This window comes from Talpa occidentalis, unplaced genomic scaffold (genome assembly GCF_014898055.3).
Source record: "Talpa occidentalis isolate TD23 unplaced genomic scaffold, MPIMG_talOcc4v2.1 talOcc4.17, whole genome shotgun sequence".
Classification (NCBI taxonomy): domain Eukaryota; kingdom Metazoa; phylum Chordata; class Mammalia; order Eulipotyphla; family Talpidae; genus Talpa; species Talpa occidentalis.
In genome coordinates, this window is record NW_023601754.1 from 37694434 (window position 1) to 37718304 (window position 23871).

General features: G+C 53.6%; 1 protein-coding gene across 2 annotated transcripts in view; it reads left to right on the plus strand.

Annotated features, from left to right (window-relative positions):
* CHST8 (carbohydrate sulfotransferase 8) overlaps positions 1-23871 on the plus strand; it is a 107528-nt gene that overhangs the window by 32960 nt on the left and 50697 nt on the right. Inside the window, exons 1-2 of one of the 2 annotated variants that reach the window (XM_054697602.1) lie at positions 15536-15569; positions 19240-19455. In XM_054697602.1, coding sequence (XP_054553577.1) covers positions 19326-19455 — 130 coding nt within the window. In that variant the 5' untranslated portion in view covers positions 15536-15569; positions 19240-19325. Of the gene's footprint in view, positions 1-15535; positions 15570-19239; positions 19456-23871 lie in introns of those variants that run through there. The other variant, XM_037518144.2, reaches the window with a different exon arrangement.

Consider the following 23871-nt stretch of genomic DNA (forward strand, 5'->3'; position numbering starts at 1 on the left):
GTGGCTGGACGAATTTACTATAAAGTGTCAAACTAGCAACTTAGTGAGGTGGCAGGCTAAGGTTTTGCAAAAGGTCAAATCTATTACTTGACTATTAGTTGTGATGAATAGAACACAAAGAAACCAAGCATTGCTAGCAGCTAGGTGAGCATGGCATGGCTAGAGGCAGCCAGAGAGGAAATGCTGTTTTCCTGAGTCTGGGAGACTCCAAACAGAATTGGTTATGTTTCTGAACTGGAGTCAAATTTCTTCGAAGTAAATGAGCTAAATTGGAAAACAATATTAGACTTCCATTATGGGAACCAGCAATGCCAAAGTCAAGACAAGAAATGTGTGTGTGTGTGTGTGTGAGTGTACGCACGCGCGCACACAAGAGGAAAACTCACAAATAATTTCAGAATACATTCCATCATCCCCTGCCACATTTCAATTTCTAACACTTCCCCAATTTTTAAAGACATCAGCCTTGCTAGCAAGGTAATTAAAAAAGCAAACAAAAAACCCAAACCCAACGCCTTGGACGCCTGCTGTTTTTCTGATTCTGTGAAGATTTGAATGCCAGTGAATTCAAATCACAAACTGGTTCTGATGGTCCGAATAGAAACAGTCAAAGGTGTGTTGTGAGTGTAAGGGTTGAAGCTATCATATTTTTAATCCCCGGATGGAAGTCCCGACTGCATCAAACTTTCAGAACTGATCATCTGATGGTGCCTGGCATATGCAGCAGACACGATGGAAATAGTTTTGCAACATGGAACTTCAAATAAATCCCAATGCTCGTCAAGACAGCAGCTGGTAGTGGTAGCCCAAGGCCAGCGCTGGGGCACAGTGGGGGCGCGGTGGGGCCACTCATTTCCCTCCTTGCTGAAGTGTCCCCTGGAGCACATTTTTCTGTCTATAGCCGGAGCTGCTGAGACATCTCCAGGAGACTGCCATTGGAAGCTTCCGCTGTTTCCATTTCTCCCTGGCCCTTGGGCTTTGCTAACTGATATCCAAGGGCAGTTTGTTCCCCCAGCTCCAGGTGGATGGACTGGCCCAAGAAAGAAGCACTTTGGGGAACTCTGTTCATCGCCCCCAAGGCAGCAGTTAACACCAGGGACCACTCCCTGTGCACCAGGCCTGCTCCAAGAGTGTCATCCCAATTGTCCATTTTTTTCCTTTTAACTGCCTTATGAGGTAGCCATTATTTTTTTTTTTAAAGATTTATTTATTTATGCACACAAGAAGTGGGGTACAAGCCAGAGGTGCAGGGGGTGAGAGGATTCACCAGAGACAGAGTGGGGAGCAGAACAGGTGAATCTACTGAAATACACTGCTGAGGTGACCAGCGGGTGAGACAGGAGAGGTCTGCTGCGCCATGTGGGTCACCTCCCTGGCCGGCCAGGATAGAACTCATGCTGCAGAGGCTGCCTCCCACCACCAGGGAGGCCCGAGGTAGCCATTATTACCACCACTTTGCAGATGAGAAAACCGAGGCACAGAGAGCTGAAGTCATGTGCCCAAACCCAATGGGTTAGTGATGGAGTCACCTCCAGTCCACCTGGTGACTCCAGAGCCTTCTTCTTTCCCTGTTCCCATCTCACTCACACGCACCACGCAGCTGCATTTCCTGCAGTTCTGGATATGAGAACAAGCGGGGAGAGCCAGGCTTGAGGAGGGGGGTGGCTGACTGTTTTTCCAGACCCAGGCTACTCACATCAGAAAAGCACGTGGCCAGCAAGTGGACCTAAAACACACATTGATATCAGAGCATCAAAGTAGAAGACATGTCATTTTCAACATCAAAATAAAACCCTCTTCTAAAAGCACCAATTCTCAGGAGAATGACAGACTCCGATTCTTGTTTGGCAGCTGAGCTGCTTCACCCATTATGGCTGTGACGGTGGCCTCTTCTCCGGCCTCCCTCGCTGCCTGTCTGGCTAGAGGGGTCAGGCTGAAATCCAAATCAGATGATGCCCTTCCTCTGCTCCCACCCACGCAGAGTAACAACCAGCATCCGTCCACTGGCCCACCTGACTGGCCCCATTACTTCTCTCCCCTTAGCTCCTTTCTCCTTTTTTTTAAATTTTAAAAAATTTTTTAAATTTTAAATTTATTTTATTTTATATATTTTTACATCATTTTTCATTTTGCACAATGTATGCATTTTCATCTTGGTTATAATCCCCATACAATTCCCACCCCCCTATCCAGACCCTAATCCTTCCTCCCAGACGTGCTGTGTGTCAGGAAAGTGCCCACCCCAGGGCCTTTGCACAGGCTGTTCCCTAGATGTCATGTGGTTCGAATGTCACCTTTTCAGGTAGGTCTTCTCCCACATACCTGCCTCTCACCTCTAATCACCCCCCATTCTCTTCACTCTGCGCTATTTGTCTTTTCTCCATAGCATTTACCACCGCTAATTGTTATAATTTACTAATTTATTATGTTTTAGTACCGTCTCTCCTCTGGTTGGAATATAACTCTATGAGGTCAGGGTATTTGTCTGTTGTGCTTGGCATTGGGTCCCTCGCCTAGAACAGTGCCAGGCATGTCCTAGGTGCTCATTAAATATTTACCAGGCTCGTCTTTACCCCAAAGGGGTAGGGAGAGAAAGGAGTAATGAGGGGTACAAAGGTCACCCCAAATATTGGTAATTGTTTTAATCTCTACCCTGAGGCTGAGTGCACTGGCTGTTCTTTATATTATTTTTTGAATGTTTGTTCATCTGAAATGTTCCATGGTGAGTTTTTTTTTTTAAGATTTATTTATTTATGCATACAAGAGCTGGGGTGGAGGCCAGAGATGCAGGGGGTGAGAGATTCACCAGAGACAGAGTAGGGAGCAGAACAGGCAGGCTGACTGAAATACACTGCTGAGGGGAGCAGTGGGCGAGACAGGAGAGGTCTGCTGTGCCATGTGGGTTGCTCTCTGGCCGGCTGGGGATCGAACTAGTGCTGCAGAGGCTGTGGACTGCTTCATAGCGCAGTGCTTAACCTCTTGCGCCACCAGGGAGGCCTTCCACGGTGAGTTTTTAAGCATCAAACAGGATCAAAAAGTAAAACTTGTGGGGCCTCCCTGGTGGCGCAGCGGTTGAGCGCTGGGTTGCGAAGCTTCCTGCAGTCTCTGCAGCGCCAGTTCGATCCCCGGCTGCTCCCCGGCCACCGGAGGAGGGTCCCACATGGCGCGCAGACCTCTCCTGCCGCCCGCTGCTCCCCTCAGCAGTGTGCTTCGGTCCTTCTGCCTGCTGTGCTCCCCGCTCTGGCTCTGGTGAATTCTCTCACCCTCCCACGCTTCTGACTGTACCCAGTGCTTATATAAATAAATAAATAATTTTTAAAAAAATTAAAAAAAAAAAAAGTAAAACTTGTGTATGGTTTTGTCTAAGTGGGATAGTCTTCTTTCACATTTGAATATACTGCTTCGTGTCTGTGTCCCATCGGGTGTTGGCCTGGTCTGGGGCAGAGGTGTGTGTGCCCAGGGTGGGGTGGAGGGACTGGAGAAGAAGGCTAGGTGGGCACAAAGGACAGTGACACGCAGGAAACCCAGAGCTGACTTTCAGAGCTGACCGTCAAAGCACAGTGGGGATCGATGAGAACAAGTCCTAGAGTGAGGCAGGCCCGGCACCGGCCCGGCCCAGCTCCTAGGGGCAGGACGTAGTGTGGGCTCTGACAGTCCTTGCAGAGGGCGTGTGTCTCCTGTTTGCAAGAAGAGAGACAGAGAAATGATGTTTCCTGAGCCTCCAGGTCTAACCTGGGAAGGACTGAGTTTGGGGGCCTGGTTGAAGATGCCAGAGAATTTCTCTGGGTCCGGACTGCCCTGAGCAAGACACAGCTCAGAATGCACCTCTGAGGTCCCCCGCTCCTCAAATGGAGAGTCAGTGTCTACATTTGTTGTTCTTCACATTCCGTTAATGTCCCTAACGCTGAGCAGACATGGCCCCTGGGGTGTGGACACTGCCCGGCGCTGCGAGCTGTCCAGGCTCCACACTCATCTCTGTCGCCCACAGGCCAGGCCGTCTCTTCGACGTCGATCCATGCCTCGGGTGAGCACCATTCCTTCAGCGGTGCGCCATTGATCAGGCCAGACAGAAAACAAGTGACTGCGATCGGGATGAGTGAATATTCATTTGGAAATGTCAATGAGCAAGTGGAAATGATGTCTGTGGTGACTTGCCTGGCGGGATCGATTCTGGACAGGAGGTGAACCAGATGTCTCCAGGGATGAACCAGTCCTCCAGGGAGGACTCGGGTCAGGAACCCTGGCCGGGAGAGCCGCCAGAGATGTCTGGAACTGGGAGCCAGACACCTCCATGCCACCCAGCCCCGTCAGGGCTGGCCTGATGCTGAATGGGGCCCTTGCTGACTGTGATGGGGACGGGTACAGGTGTCCCATCCCCACCTATGTCTCCAGTTGAGTCCCCAAACTGTGACCACCAGACCTGGGGACAGCTGTGTGTACAGAAGGGGTTGAAAGGCCTCAGGACATGCAGCTGCTGGAAAAGAGGCGGGGTCTGCTGAGCCTGCCTCAGTCCAAGTGTCGCACCCCCTTTCTGGGCACACTGGGGCCAAGGATGTCCAGCTGTTGCATTCTCCCCACTTGCCTCAGTGCACCTCAGCTCTGCACAATGGAGGCTGGGGCCCGGGGAGGCTGTGAGATTGGGACCAGGGCCTGCTCTCCCTGCGACAGTGGATAGATTAACGGACGGATGGTTGGTTCCACCCACTTCCCTCGGGGGGCCCCTCATGCCCAGCCAGAAACTTCCTAGACAGAAGTGGGGGTCATCTCTGTGGCCTGGGAGTCCAGGAGCCCTGGCTGCTCACTGGCAGGTGCACTGTCACTTAGGTGCAGCCCCCCACCCTCCCCCCCGGCCCCAATTAACCATCTGCAGGAGCTCCCGTCGGTGTGGGGGAGGGCCTCAGTCCTGTTTCTCTGTGCAGACTGCTCACTAATGAGGGGGTTTGTGAAATTTTTAATTATGGCTTCCATGCCTCGCTTAATTATTTGCATATGGCTTTTACAAGTGGGACGAGGACGTCTGCATGTAGCGCTTCTCCTCAGCCCCACGTTTGACTTTAATTAAAGGCAGAACCTGAGGTCTTTCCATCACTAATGATCGTGGAAAATTAGCTTCCAATTCCCAGGGGTTGCCCGAGTGATGCACCCCGAGGCAGAGAGGGGACAGAGGGGGATGTGGAGCGGGAGGCACAGATGGCAGATGGCCCTGCTGGGCTGCCCGAGGTGCCCCCTCCAGCCCACCCTCTCTCCAGGCCTGGGTGGGGAAGCTGGGGCGAAGGCTGCTCCGTCATGCTCCTGGTGCAGGCGCTGAGAATGGCTTGGGGGTTGCTGGACCCCTCGGTGGTGGGAGGGTGGGTGGTTCTGCGAGGCCCGCAGGTGCACAGGCACCACCCACACGCACACCTGCAGGTGTTTGTCGTGCACCCAGATACATGGTCCCCCTGCTCCTTCATGTGTGGCGTCCCCGACACACTGCTCTCACATGCTCGTTGTACACGCAGTCACATATGGCCTGAGGGCCCTCTCAAGGGCCTCTGAGCTCCTGTCCCTGAAGCTCTGCCCCCGGCCATTGTCGGCCTGGACTCAGTGCTCCCAGCAGGGTGTGGTTCAGGGGCTGACCGTGTGGGCTGAAGAGGGCTTCTGAGAGCGGCAGAGTGGCTGGCACCACCTCCCCACCCACAGACACAGGTCTATACTGACCTACGTCCTGGATGTGGCTTCCTCTGTCACAAGGTTAGTGCTGGACACAACATGGACAGTGGAGAGCACTTTCTTTGGACTCAAGCCTGAGTTCAAACCTGACTGCACCACTTCCCAGCAGTGTGACCCTGGGTAAGTTAGGAAGCCTCTCTGGGTCTGAAGCTTATAGTTCCAGTGGCTTTTATGTGGAGCAAAGGAGAATGCACAGTGGACTTGGGGGCTAACTCCATGCCACCCCTCCTGCTTGTCTCCTGTGAGTTTGGGAGGGACGAGTCACACCACCAACCCCTGGGAAGGCAGTTCCACCCCACTGGGTCCTAACCCAGGTCAATGTCCACCAGCTCAAGGTGTTTTCACGGCCTCAGGCATTGCGTCAGGAAGGTGCCATTGGCTCAGGACCCAGGTGTTTTGTTCCACAGCTGGGGACGAGGCTCCCGCTCTCCTGCTGGACAGGCATGTAGGCTGCACTGTGGCTGAAGGCATCGCGCAACCGTAAAGGAGCCACCTGAGGATAAAACCTGCCCAAAGGACAAAGGCGTGGATGGTGGGAAGCATCTGGGTGCCAGTGACACCCCAGAGCTGAGGGATTCCCACTGAGCTGGGTTTTCTGTTCCTCACCTCCAGACACATCCTGTGTGTCCCTGGGTCCATGTTAAATGTGTGGCCTGTCACCGTCTGCACACAGCTGATGACAACCACTGGGCCAGCCAGAACTGACCCCCCCACCCCCTGTTGTCAGAGCTGGGACTCCCTGCTACAGGGGCCATAATGGGACTGCCCTAAGAGATACCACGGATTGGGGGGCTTCTTGGCTCAGAACTAAAGGCTGGAAGTCTGAGATCAGGGCTGGTTCCTTCTAGGGTGGTGAAGGGGAGTCTGTTCCTCCTTCTAGAGGTTTGGGGTGATCTTTGGCATTCCTGGGCTTACAGATCTCTGTCCTCACCTGGCGTTCTCCCTGGGTGCATGTCTGTGTCCAGATTTCCCCTTTATCGAAGAACACAGTCATACTGCAGTGCGACCTCATCTTACTAATTGCATCTGCAATGACTTTCTCCAAATAAGGTCACATTCTGAGGTTCTGGGGGTTAGGACGTCAACATATGAATTGGGGCAGAGTATACAATTCAACCTGTCCAGTTGCGTATGCGTGTGTGTTTGTGCATGTGTGTGTGCATGTATGTGGGTGCATGTGTGTGAGTCCACATGTGTATGTGTGTGCACATGCATGTGTGCGTGCACCTGTTTCTGTGTGTTGTGTGTGTGCATGTGTGCATGTGTGAGCAAGCAGGCGTGTGTGTGCATGTGTATGTGCACTGCTGGGTGGGGATCCTGTGCTATTACTCCCGTCTTCTGCCTCAGGAACCATCCTCCAGGCAGAGGCAGGTGCCCTGTGCTGGAAACACATGTTTCTGCCAAGTGCTGTCTGTTAGAGAGCCCGAGGACCCCGTGCCTGACCAGCGAGGCTGCAGCAGGCTCTGTCCATACCAGCTGATTCACGGGCTTCTCCTCCCCTCAGCTGATTTAGCATAACATTCCTTGAGCTGTTAGCCATCATATTTATCCAGAGGTCAGGATTTCCCCAATCTGGGCTATGCTTTTCACAGCACGGGTGGCAGCAGGGAACCCCAGGCCGAATCCAGTCTGGACATGCACTTCCATTGGCTCGGATTGGTTTTTAAAATGTGCATTTCTTGCCAATTTTGAGTATCAGGAAATTTCAAGTTAGAATTCTGGGTTTCTAAATTGGAAACTCCAAAGGTCTGGACCTGCTACCAAGAGTCATTGGATGTGTCATTTTAAAAATAATTTTCATTATAAAAGTGCCATATTGTTGTTATAGGAAATTGGCTGCTTTAAACAAGTGCTCGCTGAAATCCAAGACTGGGCACTCTGGGTCTCATCATAAAAATGTATTTCCATCATTTTGCTATATGTACAAATATTGAATCAGTGTATTGCACACCAGAAGCAGCATAATGTTATGTGTCAATAACACCGCCATTTAAAAACGGGCCTTTCAACCTGCATCTGCCTCATTTCAGCAACCGTATAAGAAGTCAAGGCTTAAGTGGTCCTTCACAGTGGGGGCCCAGGGCACAGGCCTGTGTAGATGCTCCCAGTTATTTGAGTGCTCCCCAAGCCCTCATACTGCCCCTCCAGTCTGGCAAGCGTGGCATCGAAGGCCAAATACAGGGGCCATATAGGCCTAGCACCTCTGCTGCCTGCGGCCTTGAGACTGAGGGTTGAGAGCATCTGGGACTTGGGACAGTGGAAAAGAGGTACAGCCTCAGGGAGAGGAAAATGAAATCCCCCGTGTTGTTCAAGATAAGCAAGGAGGCAGCAAGGTCATTTGGAGAAGAGGTAAGACCAGCCATGGAGGCACATGCACCCTGCAGGGAGAGGACAGGCCTTGAGCCTCTTCCCCCTACCCCAGGAGCATCCCATGAGCCTCTGCCCCCACTCCAGGAGCATCCCATTGTCCCTGTGGTATCACTCTACAGGGGACCTACTTACTGATTGGGGAAAACTGCAGCTTAGAGATGCAAAAACGATCATGTCCGAAGTCTCCCAGTGATATGTTTTCATGCTGTGTAGCAGACACTCTGTGCACTAGCTTCTCACTTACCTATGTAGGGGAAAACCCAGGGCTTTCGGGAATATATAGGAGGGTCTCTCACCTGGTCTGAGAGCTCTCAGAGAATGGTGAGACTGGAGTTGGGGGAACCTTGTGGGACATGCCGCAACATTTAGAGCATTAGACAACTGGGGACCCTCAACGTTTCCACCAGGGAAGTGAGAGCAAAAATACTGTGGGGGGCGAGGGCCCTCCCTAGTGGTGCAGGAGTTAAAGTCTCAGCGCTATCAAGCTATCACCAGCCACTGCAACATGAATTCCATACCCACCCTCCCACCTCCCCTCACCCCCCCACGGGGCACTAACCCACACAGGGCAGACCTCTCCTGTCTCTCCTGCTGCTCCCCTCAGCAGTGTATTTCAGTAGCTCCGCCTGTTCTGCTCCCCACTTTGTCTCTGGTGAATCCTTTCACCCCATCCCCCACACATCTGGCCTACACCCCAGTTCTTGTATGCGTAAGTAAATAAAAATAAATCTTTAAAAAAAAAAAAAAAACTACTGCAGGGCCTGGAGCTGAGCTGGGGAACTGTCCAGGCACCTGGTGCTGAAACAACAGCACTGAGGGACGGAAAGGCTGTGTTAAGCAGGAGCCCAAATCTGTAGTGAATATGGGGGGGGGGGGAAGAAGGGAATGGCTTAGGATGGGCCTCAGTGTCTGGCTTTCCAGCACCATGTGGTGAAAGTGGGGGAAGCAGGGAAGTGGAGAAGACTTGAAGCACAGAAAGTCAGCTGGAAAGACACAAGGCAGACTCATGGCGAAGGGAGGCCCTTGCCTCATGCATAGACACTCACTAGAACTTCCAGGTCACTGAAAACCCTGGCCCCTCCTGGTAGCCCAGGATGCCTGGTTGTCCACAGAGCTACCAGGACAGGGCCATCGGACTTGCTTGTTCTGCCACGTTCATAGTCTTTGAGTCCTCAGACTGAAAGAAACCAGCCGGTTCTGAGAAGAACTCTAGAGAAAATTGCACAGGACTAGTTGGGGTCAAGAATGTTGTGGTCTGCCCTGGAGTTCGCCCTTCTGTTCCCAAAAAACAGAGCACACATTCTGGACTCCCCATGACCTCAGTCCAAAAGACCCATCTGACTCTCCTATACCAGTGCCCTTCCCCCTCCTGGCTCTCTCTTTGCTCACCACACATTGCCTGAGTACCTACTCTGTGCCAGGCACTGCCCAGGCACTGCTGGTAACATGGAACACAAAGGAAAGTTCTCTGGGGCCTCCTTGTGCCAGCCACAGGGAGAGGGATTCCCTGGAAGGAAGCCAGACCTCCTTGCCATTCTCTCCTTCTCTGGAGTCTATGGATCGTTGCTTACAGCTCAGAAGCAACTGCACCCTGCCAGGGGCCAGGGCATTCCGGGTTTACTCATACACTCCTTTCTGTCCATATTATACCCCAACTTTCAATTTTGAGAAGTAAATATGCAATTTTTTCCTCCCTGTAATTTTCCCTGCTGTGGCTGAGGATGTCAGAGCAGCTGGAAAATGTGAATAGCTCAGTGCTTTCTAAAAGTAAAAGGAGGCCCACAGCATCATACATTGTCTGCTGCTCTTGGCAAGATCTGGCAGCTCTGCTGGGGGGAGATGCTCTCCAGGCTGTACTGCCAGGGGAACTTTTAACCCAAATAATCCACATCTCCGCCTTCCATTAGCAATGAGATAATTGCCAAGAAGTAATGTGTGTGCGTGTGTGTGCACACGCATGCGTGCATGTGGCCAGGATATTAGTAGAGGTGAAGTGAGGGTATCTGCTTATGCAGTCAAACTTTCTGCTGTTCCTCTGGAGGCTTTCAAACCTTTGTGTCTCAGTAACTGAAGGTCAGCACAGCCTGATCTATGCTTTTGTTTGAGAGAAGCAGTAGATGGGGTGGGAAGAGACTAAAGATTTGAGTCAGGCCAATCTGAAATGGCTAACTTACTGTGTAACCTTGGCCACATTGAGTCTTAATTTCATCATCTGCAATGCAGAATGATGGACTTGGAGATGTGGTGCCCAGGTCCCCTTCCAGGAAGCACTTGCTGACCACCCACAGTTCAGTAACCAACCCCCAGCTGTCAGCTCCTTCAAGGTCATCCTCCACTGCAACCTGATCCAAGGTCATGCCCTACCCTGAGCAACCCACATGCAGCTATCAGGTAAGGGGAGGCATGAAGGAGCAGCCATTTCTGCCTGCCGAGGATGCTATGACAGCCTGCATCCCCTCCAGCATCCCCTGCCGGGTTTGGTTGGACCTGCACTGCTGTTCAACTTACGCACACTCCAGCTTCTTCCTTTTTAAAAAAAGATTTATTAATTTATGCATACAAGAACTGGGGTACAGGCCAGAGAGAAGTTTGAGGGGTGAGAGGATTCACCAGAGACAGAGTGGTGAACAGAACAGGAGGAATGACTGAAATACACTGCTGAGGGGAGCAGCGGGCGAGACAGGAGACGTTTGCTGCGCCATGTGGGTAGATCCCTGGCCGGGGATGGAACTCGTGCTGCAGTGGCTGTGGAGAGCTATTCATTGGTTGTGTCTTAACCCCTTGCACCACCAGGGAAGCCCCATCAGCTTCCTTCTTTTCCTTTCAGAGGTTCTGATCCTTAATCAACATCTTGCACCCCAAGCTCCAAGTCAGCATCTCCTTACAGAGAACCAATCCTGTGATAAATAGGGAGAGTGATTTTCACTTCAAGAGGTCATTGTGCAAGAGCTAAACGGAATGCATATACAGGATCAAGCGTAGTGCCAGGATGACTCACAAACATGATAAATGTCTGTTCCTTCTCCTTTCCTTATCCTAAAACCTGTGACACTAAGTCCCACGCCAGGCCTTTAGCAATGAGTTGTTCATCACCTGTGCTATTTATCAGTTTGGATAAAGCCCAGAGAGGAAAGTGTTCCTTAAAGTCAGTGCTAGCTGCTAAGTTCAGGAGCCTGGCTGAGGACTCTAGAGACTGTCTTGTCCCTGTGAAGTTCATTATCCATGGATCACATCAGTCCCCTTCAAGGTTCCTCACTGAAAAGAAATTGAGCATGCAAATACTCTTTCATCATAATCACCACGTATCCATAGGATAATTCATAAAAGAGCTGGAAATATATTGAAATTCAATATTGTTTTAGTCCAAATCAATATTAATAATTGTTTGCATTTTTAAAGTGCAATTTGCAATTGAAAAATGCACAAAGATCAACCAGTAGTTGCTAACACATCAGATTTTCCTATTAAAGGCATAGTCCCTTAACTTTAAAAATGTTTCTTATACAACAGAGGATGGCACTGATCCATGAAAATGGTTATCTATTATTTACGTGCACAACATTAGAATTTGTTTCCATTATGCATGAATTGAAGGGCCAGTAACTTTTATTTTTTAAGTTCTAGATTTTTTTAATTATTTTTTGAGATCATTATAGATTCACAGACAGTTGTAGAAATAATAGAGAAATCCCATGTATACTCCAGTAACTTCCCCTGAGTAATAGCTTCTAAAACTACAGTACAATAGCTCAGTGAGGGGGCTGACACTGATACAGCTAAGACAGGAGACATTTCTATCTCCACAAGGACCCCTCATGTTGCCCTTTAAAATGAAAGATTTTTGCCTGACAAAGGTGATTATACATACCTTGGGGTCCCCATCATTAGCCCGATGTAGATTTCTATCATGAAATGAGATCTGTCCCAGCTGGCCTCAGTGTAGCCATTCAAACACAGAGCTCTGGTCTCCAGTTAGGGAGCAAAGCCTTAGGGGGGATTTGTCTCGGCCAGGCAGGCCTCAGCGGGGCATGACTTTGTGGGTCAGAAAGAACCGGAGGCCACAACTGACAGTTTGACACTTGCATCAAGGACCTTTGCTTCCTCAAACAGGGGAAAGGACTGGCAGCTTTGGCACATGGGGACCCACAGTTACCCAAACTCATGGCCAGGGACAACAGGTGTGGGCCAAGAACGCCAAGCCAGGGGGCCACCTGAAAGTGGCTTCATGCTAATGAAATTCTCGAGGTTTCTTTCTGTTCTCCAAGACATTTGTTTGACACTAGAGCTGCAAGAAACTTGGGGCTCATCTACAGTGGGTATTTTGTTTATATTGGTCTTGTTTTAAAGATTTATTTATGCATGCAAGAACTGGGGTGTAGGCCAGAGGTGTGGGGGAGGGGAGGGGAGAGGATTCACCAGAGACAGAGTGGGGAGCAGAGCAGGCAGATCTACTGAAATACACTGCTCAGGGGAGCAACGGGTGAAACAGGAGGGGTCTGCTGCACCATGTGGGTCAGCTCCCTGGCTGGGAATAGAACTCCTGTTGGAGTGGCTGGCGATAGCTTGATAGTGCTGTCTTTAACCCCTGCACCACCAGGGAAGCCCTATAGTTTCTATTTTGAATGGGCCCTGCTTCTGAGATGAGAAAACTCAAATCCTGAGGTCAACAGCTAATTGGAGGGGAAGCCAGTTCTGGAACTTGGGCTCCCTGCTCTGAGCCTGGCTTTGTTAAAGCTGCTGGGGCTTACAACCCAGCTCCCCCGTGTTCTGTCATGTATATCAGATGGACTTGAACTTGACTTCTCAGGTCTTCCTGGTCTTCCTGACTCCTAGACCCACACAGCCTATCACCTGGGGCATGAGAGAAACTAACAGAGAGTGACTTCTGCTCAGTACCGACCTAAAGTCAATTAAAAATCTTCTTGCAGAGATCTTTTTAGTGTGATAAAATATACATAGTATAAAATTTACCATTTTAACATTATCCGGTCCCAGAATCTTTTTCATCTTCCCAGGCTGATATTCTACACCCATTAAGTAATAATTCCCCGTACCCCCCTTCCTGGTATCCCTGGAAGCAACTCTTCCACTTTCGGACACTTAACTTGACTACTCTGGATACCTCATATGAGTGGAATCTGCAACATATATCCTTAGTGACTGGTTTATTTCACTTAGCTGAGTGCCTCAAGGTTCAGCCAGGTCTGTGGCATGTGCTGCCTTCATTGGTTCTTGATCAACACATTTAAACCAATTTTGTTGGGGAGCTTCCTAAGCATCATACTGTATTCTTTTTAAAGATTTTATTTATGCATACAAGAGCTGGGGTACAGGCCAGAGAAGTGGGGGGTGACAGGATTCACCAGAGACAGAGTGGGGAACAGAACAGGCAGATTGACCAAAGTACACTGCTGAGGGGAGCAGTGGGTGAGTCAGGAAAGGTCTGCTGCACCATGTGGGTTGCTCCCTGGCCAGCCAGCAATCAAACTCATGCTGCAGAGGCCGTGGATTCCTTCATAGTGCAGTGCTTAACCCCTTGCACCACCAGGGAGGCCCCATACTGTATTCTAAAGATTCGGTGTTAATCAATTGTGTGAAATCTGAACAATTTGTATACGTTTGTGTAGATATGCCATGTGTTAATATACATGGGCGTTTAGACATAGAATCCACATTTCACCACAATTTTGCAATCTGTCCCGTCCACCGGAGCACCCTGGGTGTGAGTGTGTGCTGGATATCTGGGAGCTGTGACTCTGGACTCCCTGGTGGATATCACTTCCTCACCTCTTCTCTCATAGGCAGTCCTCTTCAGACTAGTTCTAACCCAAACCTGATTAAAACAAACCCACAGCTCCCTGAAACAGAAGTGACCTTTTTAAAATTCCAGGTTCATGGAACGCCTCCCTCCCGATAACCCAAACACCTCCATCTATTAACTCGTGCTCATTCAACAGGCAGCATAAGTTATTGATCACCCTCCCTGTGCCAGGAACTGTGCTAAGTGCTGGGAATACAAAGATGAGAGGCTCCGCGCTGCTCTCGCAGCTCCAAGAGTCTGAGATGGGTATGGGAATGCATGCCACGCAGTGGGGGAAGGGCTGTAAGCAAGACACCCGCATTCACAAGATGGAGGGTTCTGCGTCCTCGTTCCAGGCTCGGCCAGGGTGGGGCTGGGGAGGGACTCAGTTTCTCTGCCTGCAGAATGCAGAATCACTACCCCCTCCCTGTCCCATGAGATGTCCTGAAAATTAAGAAGTCCCGGGCAGAGATGTCACCCCTGATGTGGTTCTGATGCTAATAGCAATTGAGAACTTGCGGTCTGCGTGCCTTGCTCAAGCTTTAGGGCCCCTGGCTGCAGATGTGTGCTTTCAGGCTTTCCTCCAGTCTCTTTGTGTGAGCAACAGTGGGAAGCAAGGCTGAGGTGCTCCTAGCGAGCGGGTCGTTGGCATGGGCTTGCAGGCTGCTTGGGCCTGATTTATGCGTGGGTCTCTGTTTCAGGACTCCCTTCAGTCCACCCCCTGCAGAGAGTGTGGGCGAGGGTGGGGATTGGAGGGAATCCCTGCCTTGTAACAGGGGAATGCATGGCCGGTCTCCTCCCCAGCCCCTTAGGGATTGAAGTGCAGCCCCAGGCTGGGTGTGCCCAGGCTGGGCACTGGGCATTTCAGGACCCAGGCCAGCGCCCCAAGTCGGGCAGGGCTAGAGCGATTCTGAGCCTGCAGCTTTGCCTCTGTCTGAGTCCTTGCAACCATTCGTCATCCTAGCAGAGCTTGCAACTTTATGCCTACGCATAAAAACTGGAGGGACTCGTCCTGGAGTTTGCCGCTGCTGTTAGAGCAGTTTTAATTAGCTGCAGGATTCTAATGAGCTGGAATCAAGAAGAGCCCCATCTCAGAAGTAAGCAGGAGCCGCACACACGGAAGAACTGTCTGACAAAACAGATGGAGGTTGTGTTCTCGGGGGACCAGGCTGTGTGCTCTGTTTCGGCGAGGAGCAAATGAGTTACTGGGGCCAGGAGGCTGAGGAGGGGAGCCAGGAGGTCAGCCCCAGCGCGCCGACCTGGAGGGGGCAGAGCAGAGGCACGGCCCCCTCTGCCACCACGGCAGAACGCTCGCTCGCTCGGTGCCGGATTCAAGGTGACGGCTGTGGCTGGCTCCATTCTCCTCAAGTTGCCATAGCAGCCTCTCTCCGATGAACAGCTTCTCCTAGAGCCCTCAGCCGGGAGGGACGTCATTGTTCACTCCTGCCCGTGCGAGGAGACTGACTGGACAGAGAACTTTCGGGACCTGGGGTCTGCACACCACGTGGGTGCACCCATGGGCATCGGCCTGACACCTCCTACTGCCTCCCGTGGGGCGTGGGCGCAGGTCCCCAAGGCCAGAGGGAGCCCCTGGCTGATTGGGTGGCGTGTCCAGGTGTTGGAGCAGCTGCAGCCAAGCGTGTCCTTGGAGGCGTCCGTCCGTCTGCCTGCCGGCCCTTCGCCACTGGAGGTGCGTGTGTTTTGGCTGAATTCCCAAGTCCCTGCTTGTGCCCTGAAATGAATTTTCCAAAGAGACAAAATTTTACATCAGATAAATAAGGAAATGGGAGGAATCCTTGGCCCTGCCCTGTGTCCCAGGAGGTGTTTACAAAATTAATTGGATTTTTTTTTCCCCTTACAGTAAAAATTGGTGACGCTATTCAGGCCTTGGGGAGAGAAACCTCCGGGACAACTAGGAATTGGGAGGAGGGCAGGACCTTCTGGAAACTCACTGGGCTGTTTATTTTTCTTGCCTTACCCCTCCCCCATCATTACTTGAATTTTCTTATTGTCTGTTGGCCTTGGAAGGGAGTAGGAGAGGGCTTTCTGCTTGTCGTTGGAGCTGAGTGGGATGCAGTGTGTGGAGAGGTGTGTTGTCCCAAGTGGCCTGGAGGCCTGTGGAGGTGTGTGTGGGGCCCCAACCGGTGACAGATGGTAACATCCACCCCCAGGAGAGGGAAACACGCAGCTTAGACCAGCATCTCCCCATTGCCTTGAAAATAATGTGTGACTTTAAAGACAAGGATCCTCAGGGGAACAATAGGGGATCAGCTGTGCACACCCCAGGGGGAGGGGGTTGCCTATTGGAGGCCTCTCATGTACTGCCACTTTTAATGGAGAAGCTTCCTGCAGATTGTGTGATGCCGGACCCTCGTCAGTGCCCCCTGGGACTTTGAACACCCAGTCGGACTGCAGACCAGTCCCCCAGGAAGGGAGCTGTGCTGACCTTCTGATTCCCCCTCACACAGGGCAGGGCAGCTGGGCAGCTGGTCTCCCGTGAGAGCACGCCCTGGGGGCGTCCAGAGGGAAGGCCGGGGCTGCGCTGGGGTCTGCACGGGGAAAGCAGGTGTGGTCGGTCCCGGCCGCTGCTCCTGGGGAGGGTGCTGGTCTTCTCCCGGGGTGGGGGCAGCAAAGGGGAGGGTCTCTGAAATGAAGGTACAAGTCCTGGGGCTGTGTGCTGTCCCCACTAGATTCGGGGTGAGGATGTTTCTCACCTGGCCCGCAGCACTGGGGTGCCGGTGCCTGGCTCCATGCGGTGGGTCTAGTTGCAGCAGGTTAGAAACGCGTGAGAACGGGTCGTGGCTGCAGAACAAGGCACGTCTGTGCTGGCTGAACTGGGACAGTGTGACAGACTGGGGAGAAGCGGGCTCTGCCCAGCTCCTCCGTAGTCATTTTTGCAGCGCCAGCTACTGCACAAACAACACCATGATGACCCCACTTGCATTTGAGTCCCCCTTTTCATCAGACAGAGTCTTTGGGCCGAGATCGGGTGGCCCTTTACTAGCCGTGTTGAAGGCATTAAACCCGGCAGCTCTAAACTTACCCTTTCTTCCCTCTCTCCCTCCCTGGAGATGTCCCGAGGCCAGGCCAGAGGCCACCCTAGATCAGACTGGCCTTCTGGCCTGGAGCCGGACCCAGGAGGCCAGAGTGGCAGCAAGACGTGTCCACAGGATGCCCAGCACCAGCAGGGATTCTTGGCTGTCTCCGAAAGCTAGGGCCCTGCGGGGACTGGCAGTGGTGCCCCACCAGTGTACAGAGGGCACATGCGTGTGAGCATGCGTGCACAAACACGTGTGCAAGATAGGCTTTGCACTGCCTCCCTGCTTCCCAGTAGAGTCCTATCCCCACTGCCTTGTTGGGTATAATGAATGTCCTTCACTCTCTTTCTGTGACTCCTGGGTATCCCAAGGGATTAAATGAACTGATTGGCAGAGGGGGGTTTGGAGGGGGCCCAGAGCCAGGGCAAGAGTCTAGTAGCTCTGGCTGCGCCTTCTCTCCTTCCCCCACACCCCACCATCTGTCAGTCACTCACACTCCCCTGCCGGGTGCACTGGGCCCTGCGTGATCGCCTGTCACAGTGGACAGACGGGCTTGGGAGGCCGCAGGCATCAGGCTTGCTGTGGGCAGCCTGGCCTCGTCCTTCACTGGGGCCTGCGCTGCTGCCCCTGCGTCCTTGTGGTCAACGAACTTGTCTCCCATTCCTGTTCCAGAGGGCCAGGCCTCGAGCCATGAAGAGCTCCAGGGGCCGAGTCTTTGGGGACATGTCCCCACTCTTACCCACTGCCAGCTCAGGGCAGGGTGTCTGCGACGGCAGGAAGCCAGCAGCCCTTCTCTGGGAGAGGGGTCGTTGCGGTGAGGTACCCCCAGAGGCAGCTCCAGAGACAAAACTGAGCCCAACTCAGTGCAGCCTCCCCAACGCGAAAGCTGGGAGGTCCTGGAAACCACCTGCTCAGCGCCCAGGAGCCGTGCAGGCACATTCCCCATGCGTGGAGGCCTGGGGCAGGTTAATTAAAGTTAACTGAGTGAAAAAATAATTACAGAGACTGCAGAGGGGAGAAATCCAAACCTGCAATTTAACACTCCTCAGCCCCAGAGCTTTGCGGAGAACAGTCTGGTTCTTGGGAATTTTTGTCTGGACGGGGAGGCGAGAGGCTTCTCACCGCTTTAGGCTCTGTGCCATATAAGCAGAGGGCCACAGCTGTGCCTGCCTCCCCCGGGCCTGGGTGCCAGGTCAAGGAGGGGCTCTCGGTCGCTGTGCCCGAGGACATCCCAGCTGGGAAAACGGTCTGGCCACCCGGCTGTGGTCTCGGAGGCTGCCGGGAGCCACCCACCTGCCTCAGCCTCCTGGGGTGCTGCGCTGGGCTGCAGTAGTGAACGCGCCCCTTCAGGCTCCTCAGGAGGAATGAGGGTGGTGTCTCTGGGCCAGGCCAGCAGGGCTGGTGAAGGTAAGGGGGCCAAGTGACGTGCCTCCAAAGGGAGGGCCCCGGGATGGCGCCGCCGATCCCCGTGTGGGTCTGCACCCACCCCACTCCCCCGCGCCCTGCCTCTCCATGGAACTCCCATCTTTCCTTTGCGCAAATGGCCTGGGCTGCCCCCATCTTGATCTACCATCTGTTTCAACTGGGGTTACTCACTGGTGTTTGGGGTGTTTAGAATTTCTGTCCCTTCAGTGAGGGACAGGTCACGTGGTCTGCAGTGACCAGAGCAGCAAGTGTCCGTCTGCAGAAGCACGAGGAAGGGACCTTGGCGCTAGCTTCTGGGCCCCTGGGCCTGGGATCTGTTGGACACTGGTATGGCCACCCTGCCTGCGCTCCAGGCCTTAGAGCCTCAAGAGCAGAGACAGCCATCTTGGCCCAGCACTTCAGTTTCTGCCCGTGCCACTGTCCAGCAGGGCCTGACCCCTCCAGCCCACCCATCCGTCTGTCAGGAGGGGCAGCTCTGGCTGGTCCAGGGCTGGGGGATGGGGAAGCAGTCTGTCCCTGATACCCTCTGGGCCTGGGAGTGACCTTCTCAAAGTCACCTACTCCATGGAGACCCTTGTTCCCCAAATCTCATAGAGAGGGACCAAGTGGAGGGAGATGGAGGCTTCTATGCCTGCTGGGCCAGTTGCAAGGAATGAGGGCCTGTATTCCTGCCTGTACCTGGACTTCCCTTGGGGAGTCCACATGCATCGTTTTGGGGCTCCTAGAACCTGGGCAGCGTGTAGGGGGATGGCTGCTGTCACCAGCTGTGGTCTCAGGGCTCCACCGTGGCCTTGCACGGGGAGAAGGGCTGCAGGCAGCACACTTGTTCAGTGACGGGGCCTCAGGCTTCCCAGCTGGCCTCAGTGACAGACCTTCTTTCTCCCGTCTGCCCTGTAGACCCTGGCCTGATGGACACCTGGTGTGGACGATGAGGGAAGGAAGCGTCTCCCACACCCACGCGGTGACCCCGGAGCGAGCCCTGGATGACCCTTCGAACTGGCATGATGCGGCTGGCCTGCATGTTCTCGTCCATCCTGCTGTTCGGAGTGGCAGGCCTTCTGCTCTTCATCAGCCTGCAGGACCCCACGGAGCTCGCCCCCCAGCAGGTGCCAGGTGAGCCTTCATGCTGCCGGCTGCCTGCTTGCCCCCAGTTTCCCACTCAGGGCGCAGGGCCCATGGCTGCTCTGGTGTGCTGGGCCTGACCACAGGCCTTGGGCTGGAATTGGGGTCACGTCTGTACTGAGCACCCAGCAGGCAGGGGAGGGGTCCTGGCCTCCTCCTGGTGTTATCAGCCTCATGTGGGAACACTGTGTTTGATATCAGATCACCAGCCTCAGGGGCCTGGCCTCTAACCTCTGACCTCTGGCCTCTTGGGATTGATGGCCAGGCTGCTCACTGCTCAGCAGGTTGTTGCCTTTGGTGAAACCCACATTTAAGGAGGATTCTGCCACCTCTTAGGGCCTCCTCATCTACATGGTCTAGGACATCAGAGAGTAACTCTCCCCAAGTGGCACTGTTTCTCTCCCCAGCTCTGGGGACCCCTCTGGTCCTTGCAAGGGGAGTTGGGGTGCCTCCCAGCTTTGTGAGGCTAAGACTGCTCCTGATGACCCCCCCACTGCTGCCTCCCATGCCACCTGTCCCTCATGACGCACTGGCAGGAGCCACCTGCCTGGCAGAGGTCTTCCGGGACAGGTGAGAGGGAGTAAGAAAGGCGGGGGGGTCTGGAGAGGGGAGCTGGGTGAGGTCCCTGCCACTGACACGCAGCCCGGTTGAAGGTCACACCTGCCCCAGGACAGGGTGGGAGGAAAGAGCATGGAGCCCTGCGCTTTAGGCAGAGAGGTCCCTGCACCACCCTTGCTGCTGCCCACAGGACAGGAGGATGAGACCCTGGCCTTCAGGGAGGGCACAGGGGGACTCAGACCTGCAGCCTCCTCTCCCAGCTCCCCCTCGCCCTGGCCGGCTCACACTCCAGGGTCGCTGTGCACCCACCCTGAGCATTCTGTGGGAAGGCAGAGAGAGCACGAGGCAGCCAGAACTGGGGCTCAGGGCCGGTCCGCTGCTCCCCGAAGCCCTGGTAGTGAGAGGCAGTGGCCCCAGGGGACAGCCGGTGAGTCAACGCTGCTGATTCACGTCTGGACCAGACCTCACAGGTGGTGACTGTCAAAAGTGGGTTGGCTGCTTCCCAGCTTCAGAAGAAGCAAGGATGAGTGACAGAGCTGGCTCCCCTGTGGGGACTTTGCTGCCTTTCCTGGGACGGCTGATGATGCCGCATCAGCAGGACCAGACTCCTGGGGCAGCGGCATCAGGGTGGACGGAGAGCCGGTCCCACTGCTGTTTCTATCTGTGCTAGAGCAAGCTCCTGGGAAGGGCGCTCAAACAGAGCTGGGGCACAGGGCACCCGTGTATCCTGCATATGTGTGACCATCTGCTGTGGGCGGCAGCAAGGTGGGGTACAGGGAGCTTTCTGCCAAAGCCCTGGTCTCCTCTGCTCTTTCATGTCCTCGAGCACATGTGCCCTCCCTTAGGGAGGCCCCCAGGACCACATGAGCAGAGGGTCCGCGTGCCCACTGCCTGTGGGACCTGCCGGGAAGAGAAGCCAGGAGTGTGTCACCGGTGTCCACCCAGGCCAGCGGCCATGCGTCCATCTGTGGGTTAGTTCTGGTGGCCGAGACATGTGTCCTGCAGCGGCTGGCACAGCAGAGCTTGCTCCTGCATCTTCCGTGGGCAGTGGATTCCTGCCCCTCCCACCAGCCAACACTGCCCCGCAGCTGCCCAGTGCACACAAGTACAATTTCCCAGTGATCGGGGGCCCACGGGCTAACTGGGTTACCAGTGATCGGGGGCCCACGGGCTAACTGGGTTAGAGTGGTGAGCGGGCAGGGCGTGTAGGGTGGCAAGAAGCAGAGCGAGCCTCCCCTGCACCCAGGCACAGGGTGGGCATATCCAGGTCAGGAGCGTAGTTGGGTCTTGAGGTGTGTTCTTGGGCTATAAATAGAGCTGGCCCACCCTTGCCACGCACCAGGTGATGGGCACCCTTGACAGTCTAGGTAAATCACATCAAACACAGTCATAAAACTTTAAGTAATGCTTACGTTACTTTCCCTAAGCAAAGTGTTCCTGACACAGGCTGTTTGTGTTGATTTGTTACTATTCATTTATTCTTTCCCTGTACTTCTCACAGCAGCCTAATTGTGATTCGGTACCAAGAAAGCAATATCAAAGTAATTTTCCACAACATTAGTTACAATTTTCTTCTGATCTTTCAAGTGAAACAATCCCATCCTGTTGGCTTCTCTGAGCATATAAACCTTGATTACATTTATCTGTTGGAAACCAGTGCTTACAAAGTGTATGTATCCAGTTGCATGGGTGGGTGGTCCCAAGGGCCCCGGACAAGCCTTCCCTCTGTGGTTTTTGCAGGTGGGAGGTGCAGAATCTGGAGGTGCCCTGCCATCTGGATCAGGCAAGGCTGCTAAGTGGGGGGCGCAGTGCCCATCTCCAAAGGAAATTCCACGAGGGCTGTGATGGCTTTCCCAGAGACGGAAACTTTGATGGGATCCAAGTGTCTGGAGTCTGCTGTTAGTGGCACTGACAGAGGTGGAGGGACAGTGAGCAGCGAGAGATGGGAGCTTTTGGGCTTGCTGTCTCTCCAGGGCATCAGGTGTTGTTCAGATTTCTCCCATGCAGCCACCAGGTGTTAGTGACACCTGAACTTCCTAGGAAACAGTCAGCAAATCTCCCCTGGCTCATGCATTAACTGGAATCTTACAGGGTTGCCAACTTTTGGAAATCAAGCCACATTTTAAATCAAATCTTTTGAAATGTGAATGGCTACTGGTTAAACTACCTGCACTCTAAGAGCAGATTTTCTGGTGTTTCACAAAATCCATGTATACAACTATTTTTAGTGTCCAAAATGGCAGGTCCTGAGGCCTCAGCAAACTCACTGGTCAAGCATCCAGGACAAAAAATCACAGACCTTCCCAGGTGGGAGACAGAAACCAGACCAGAAGCAGAATAACAAACTCCTTGTGCTGGCAGTGAGGGAGACAGAGGCAGACTCCATGGGTGTGTCTGGGCAAACTGGAGTCTGATGAACTGCCTTTCTTTATGAACTTTTTTTTCAAGATTTATTTTCATAAATAAATGAAAATCCTCTCTCCTGCCACAGCTCCTTCCTGGTGAATCCTCTCACCACACACCCCCCCCCTACACCTCTGGCCTACACCCCAGTTCTTCTATGCAAAAATAATCAATATTTTTTTAAAAAGTGAGGTCACCCCATGTTTCATGGAGTAGTGGGTGGTTCTGAGGTGCAGAGAGTTGACGGCAGCCTCAGTGACAGCAGGGCCTGCTGGGGGGCCCTAGTATAGACAAAGGAAAGGCAGGGACAGCCCCTCATGGCTTCCTGGTCTGTAGTCCACCCCAGGGCATTCCCTCCAGGGCATAAGGGTACCCAAGGATAATAGTAATGAGCGCCCACCAGGCAGTCACTGGGATCCCCGACCTGCGCCAAGCACTCCCGTCTCCAGTGTATATGGCTCCTCACTACGGGGGCTCCTACGTACAGACGAGGTGCTGCACGCTCACTCGGGCGGGCACAAGCTCCGCTCCAGGCGTTGGCTAAGGCTCGCAGGCTCTCCCTGGTGCTGGGCACTGCCACAGGCACTTACGTGTGCTTAGCCTCACATAATACTACCAGAACCCCACGAGCTACGGACCATTGCACCACCTGACAGGCGGGACTGCGGAGGTGAGAGGCCTTAGGAGCCTAGGGTTTGTCCTGGGGCACCTGGCTGTGCCCACCGCATCTTCCACTGTCCCGACAGTTGTGTGCTGCCTGCCGCGGGCCAGCACGGGCTGGATTGAGAAGGAGCAAGGGCCAGGGGTGCGAGAAGGCGGCAGGGGAAGAACTCCCAGTGGATTAGGGATGGGAGCGCGACCGGCAGGTCTAGGATTACCCTGGAGCTGGCGTCCCTGTGAGCCGTGGAGCTCCACAGAGAAGCAAGCCTCTGCTGCAGGCCTTGGGGGGCACTGGGGACTTGGGTGGGGGGTGGCTTTAGAAGCCCACTCTGGAGTCTGTCAAGGAGCTGTGGCAGGAGAGGGGAGGCCAGCTGGGGGTTACCGAGTGTTTCAGAAGAGGTGGCAGGGTCTAGGCGGGCAGCAACAGGGAAGGGTAGATTCTGGGGCTTCAGAGGGGCTTGAGGACCACGTGGGTGGGTGGGTGAGCCATCTAGGTTGGGGATGACTCAGGATTTCTGGCAGATGGAGTTCGGGGTGCCACTCACTGAGGCAGGGGACAGCCAGGGGCAGTGGGCAGCAGACCATGAATTCTGTGTTGCCCTAAAATCCCTCTATTGAGGCCTCAGGCCCCACAGACCTTGGGACCAGGCAAGAGACAGGAAGCCCCGACTCTGCCCCATCCCTCCTCCACCTTCATCTCTACTGACAGGTCAGGCACTCCTCCGCTCTCCTGCACCTGATGCCAGAGTCCTGGCTGGAGAAGTCAGGAAGACTTCCTGGAGGAGG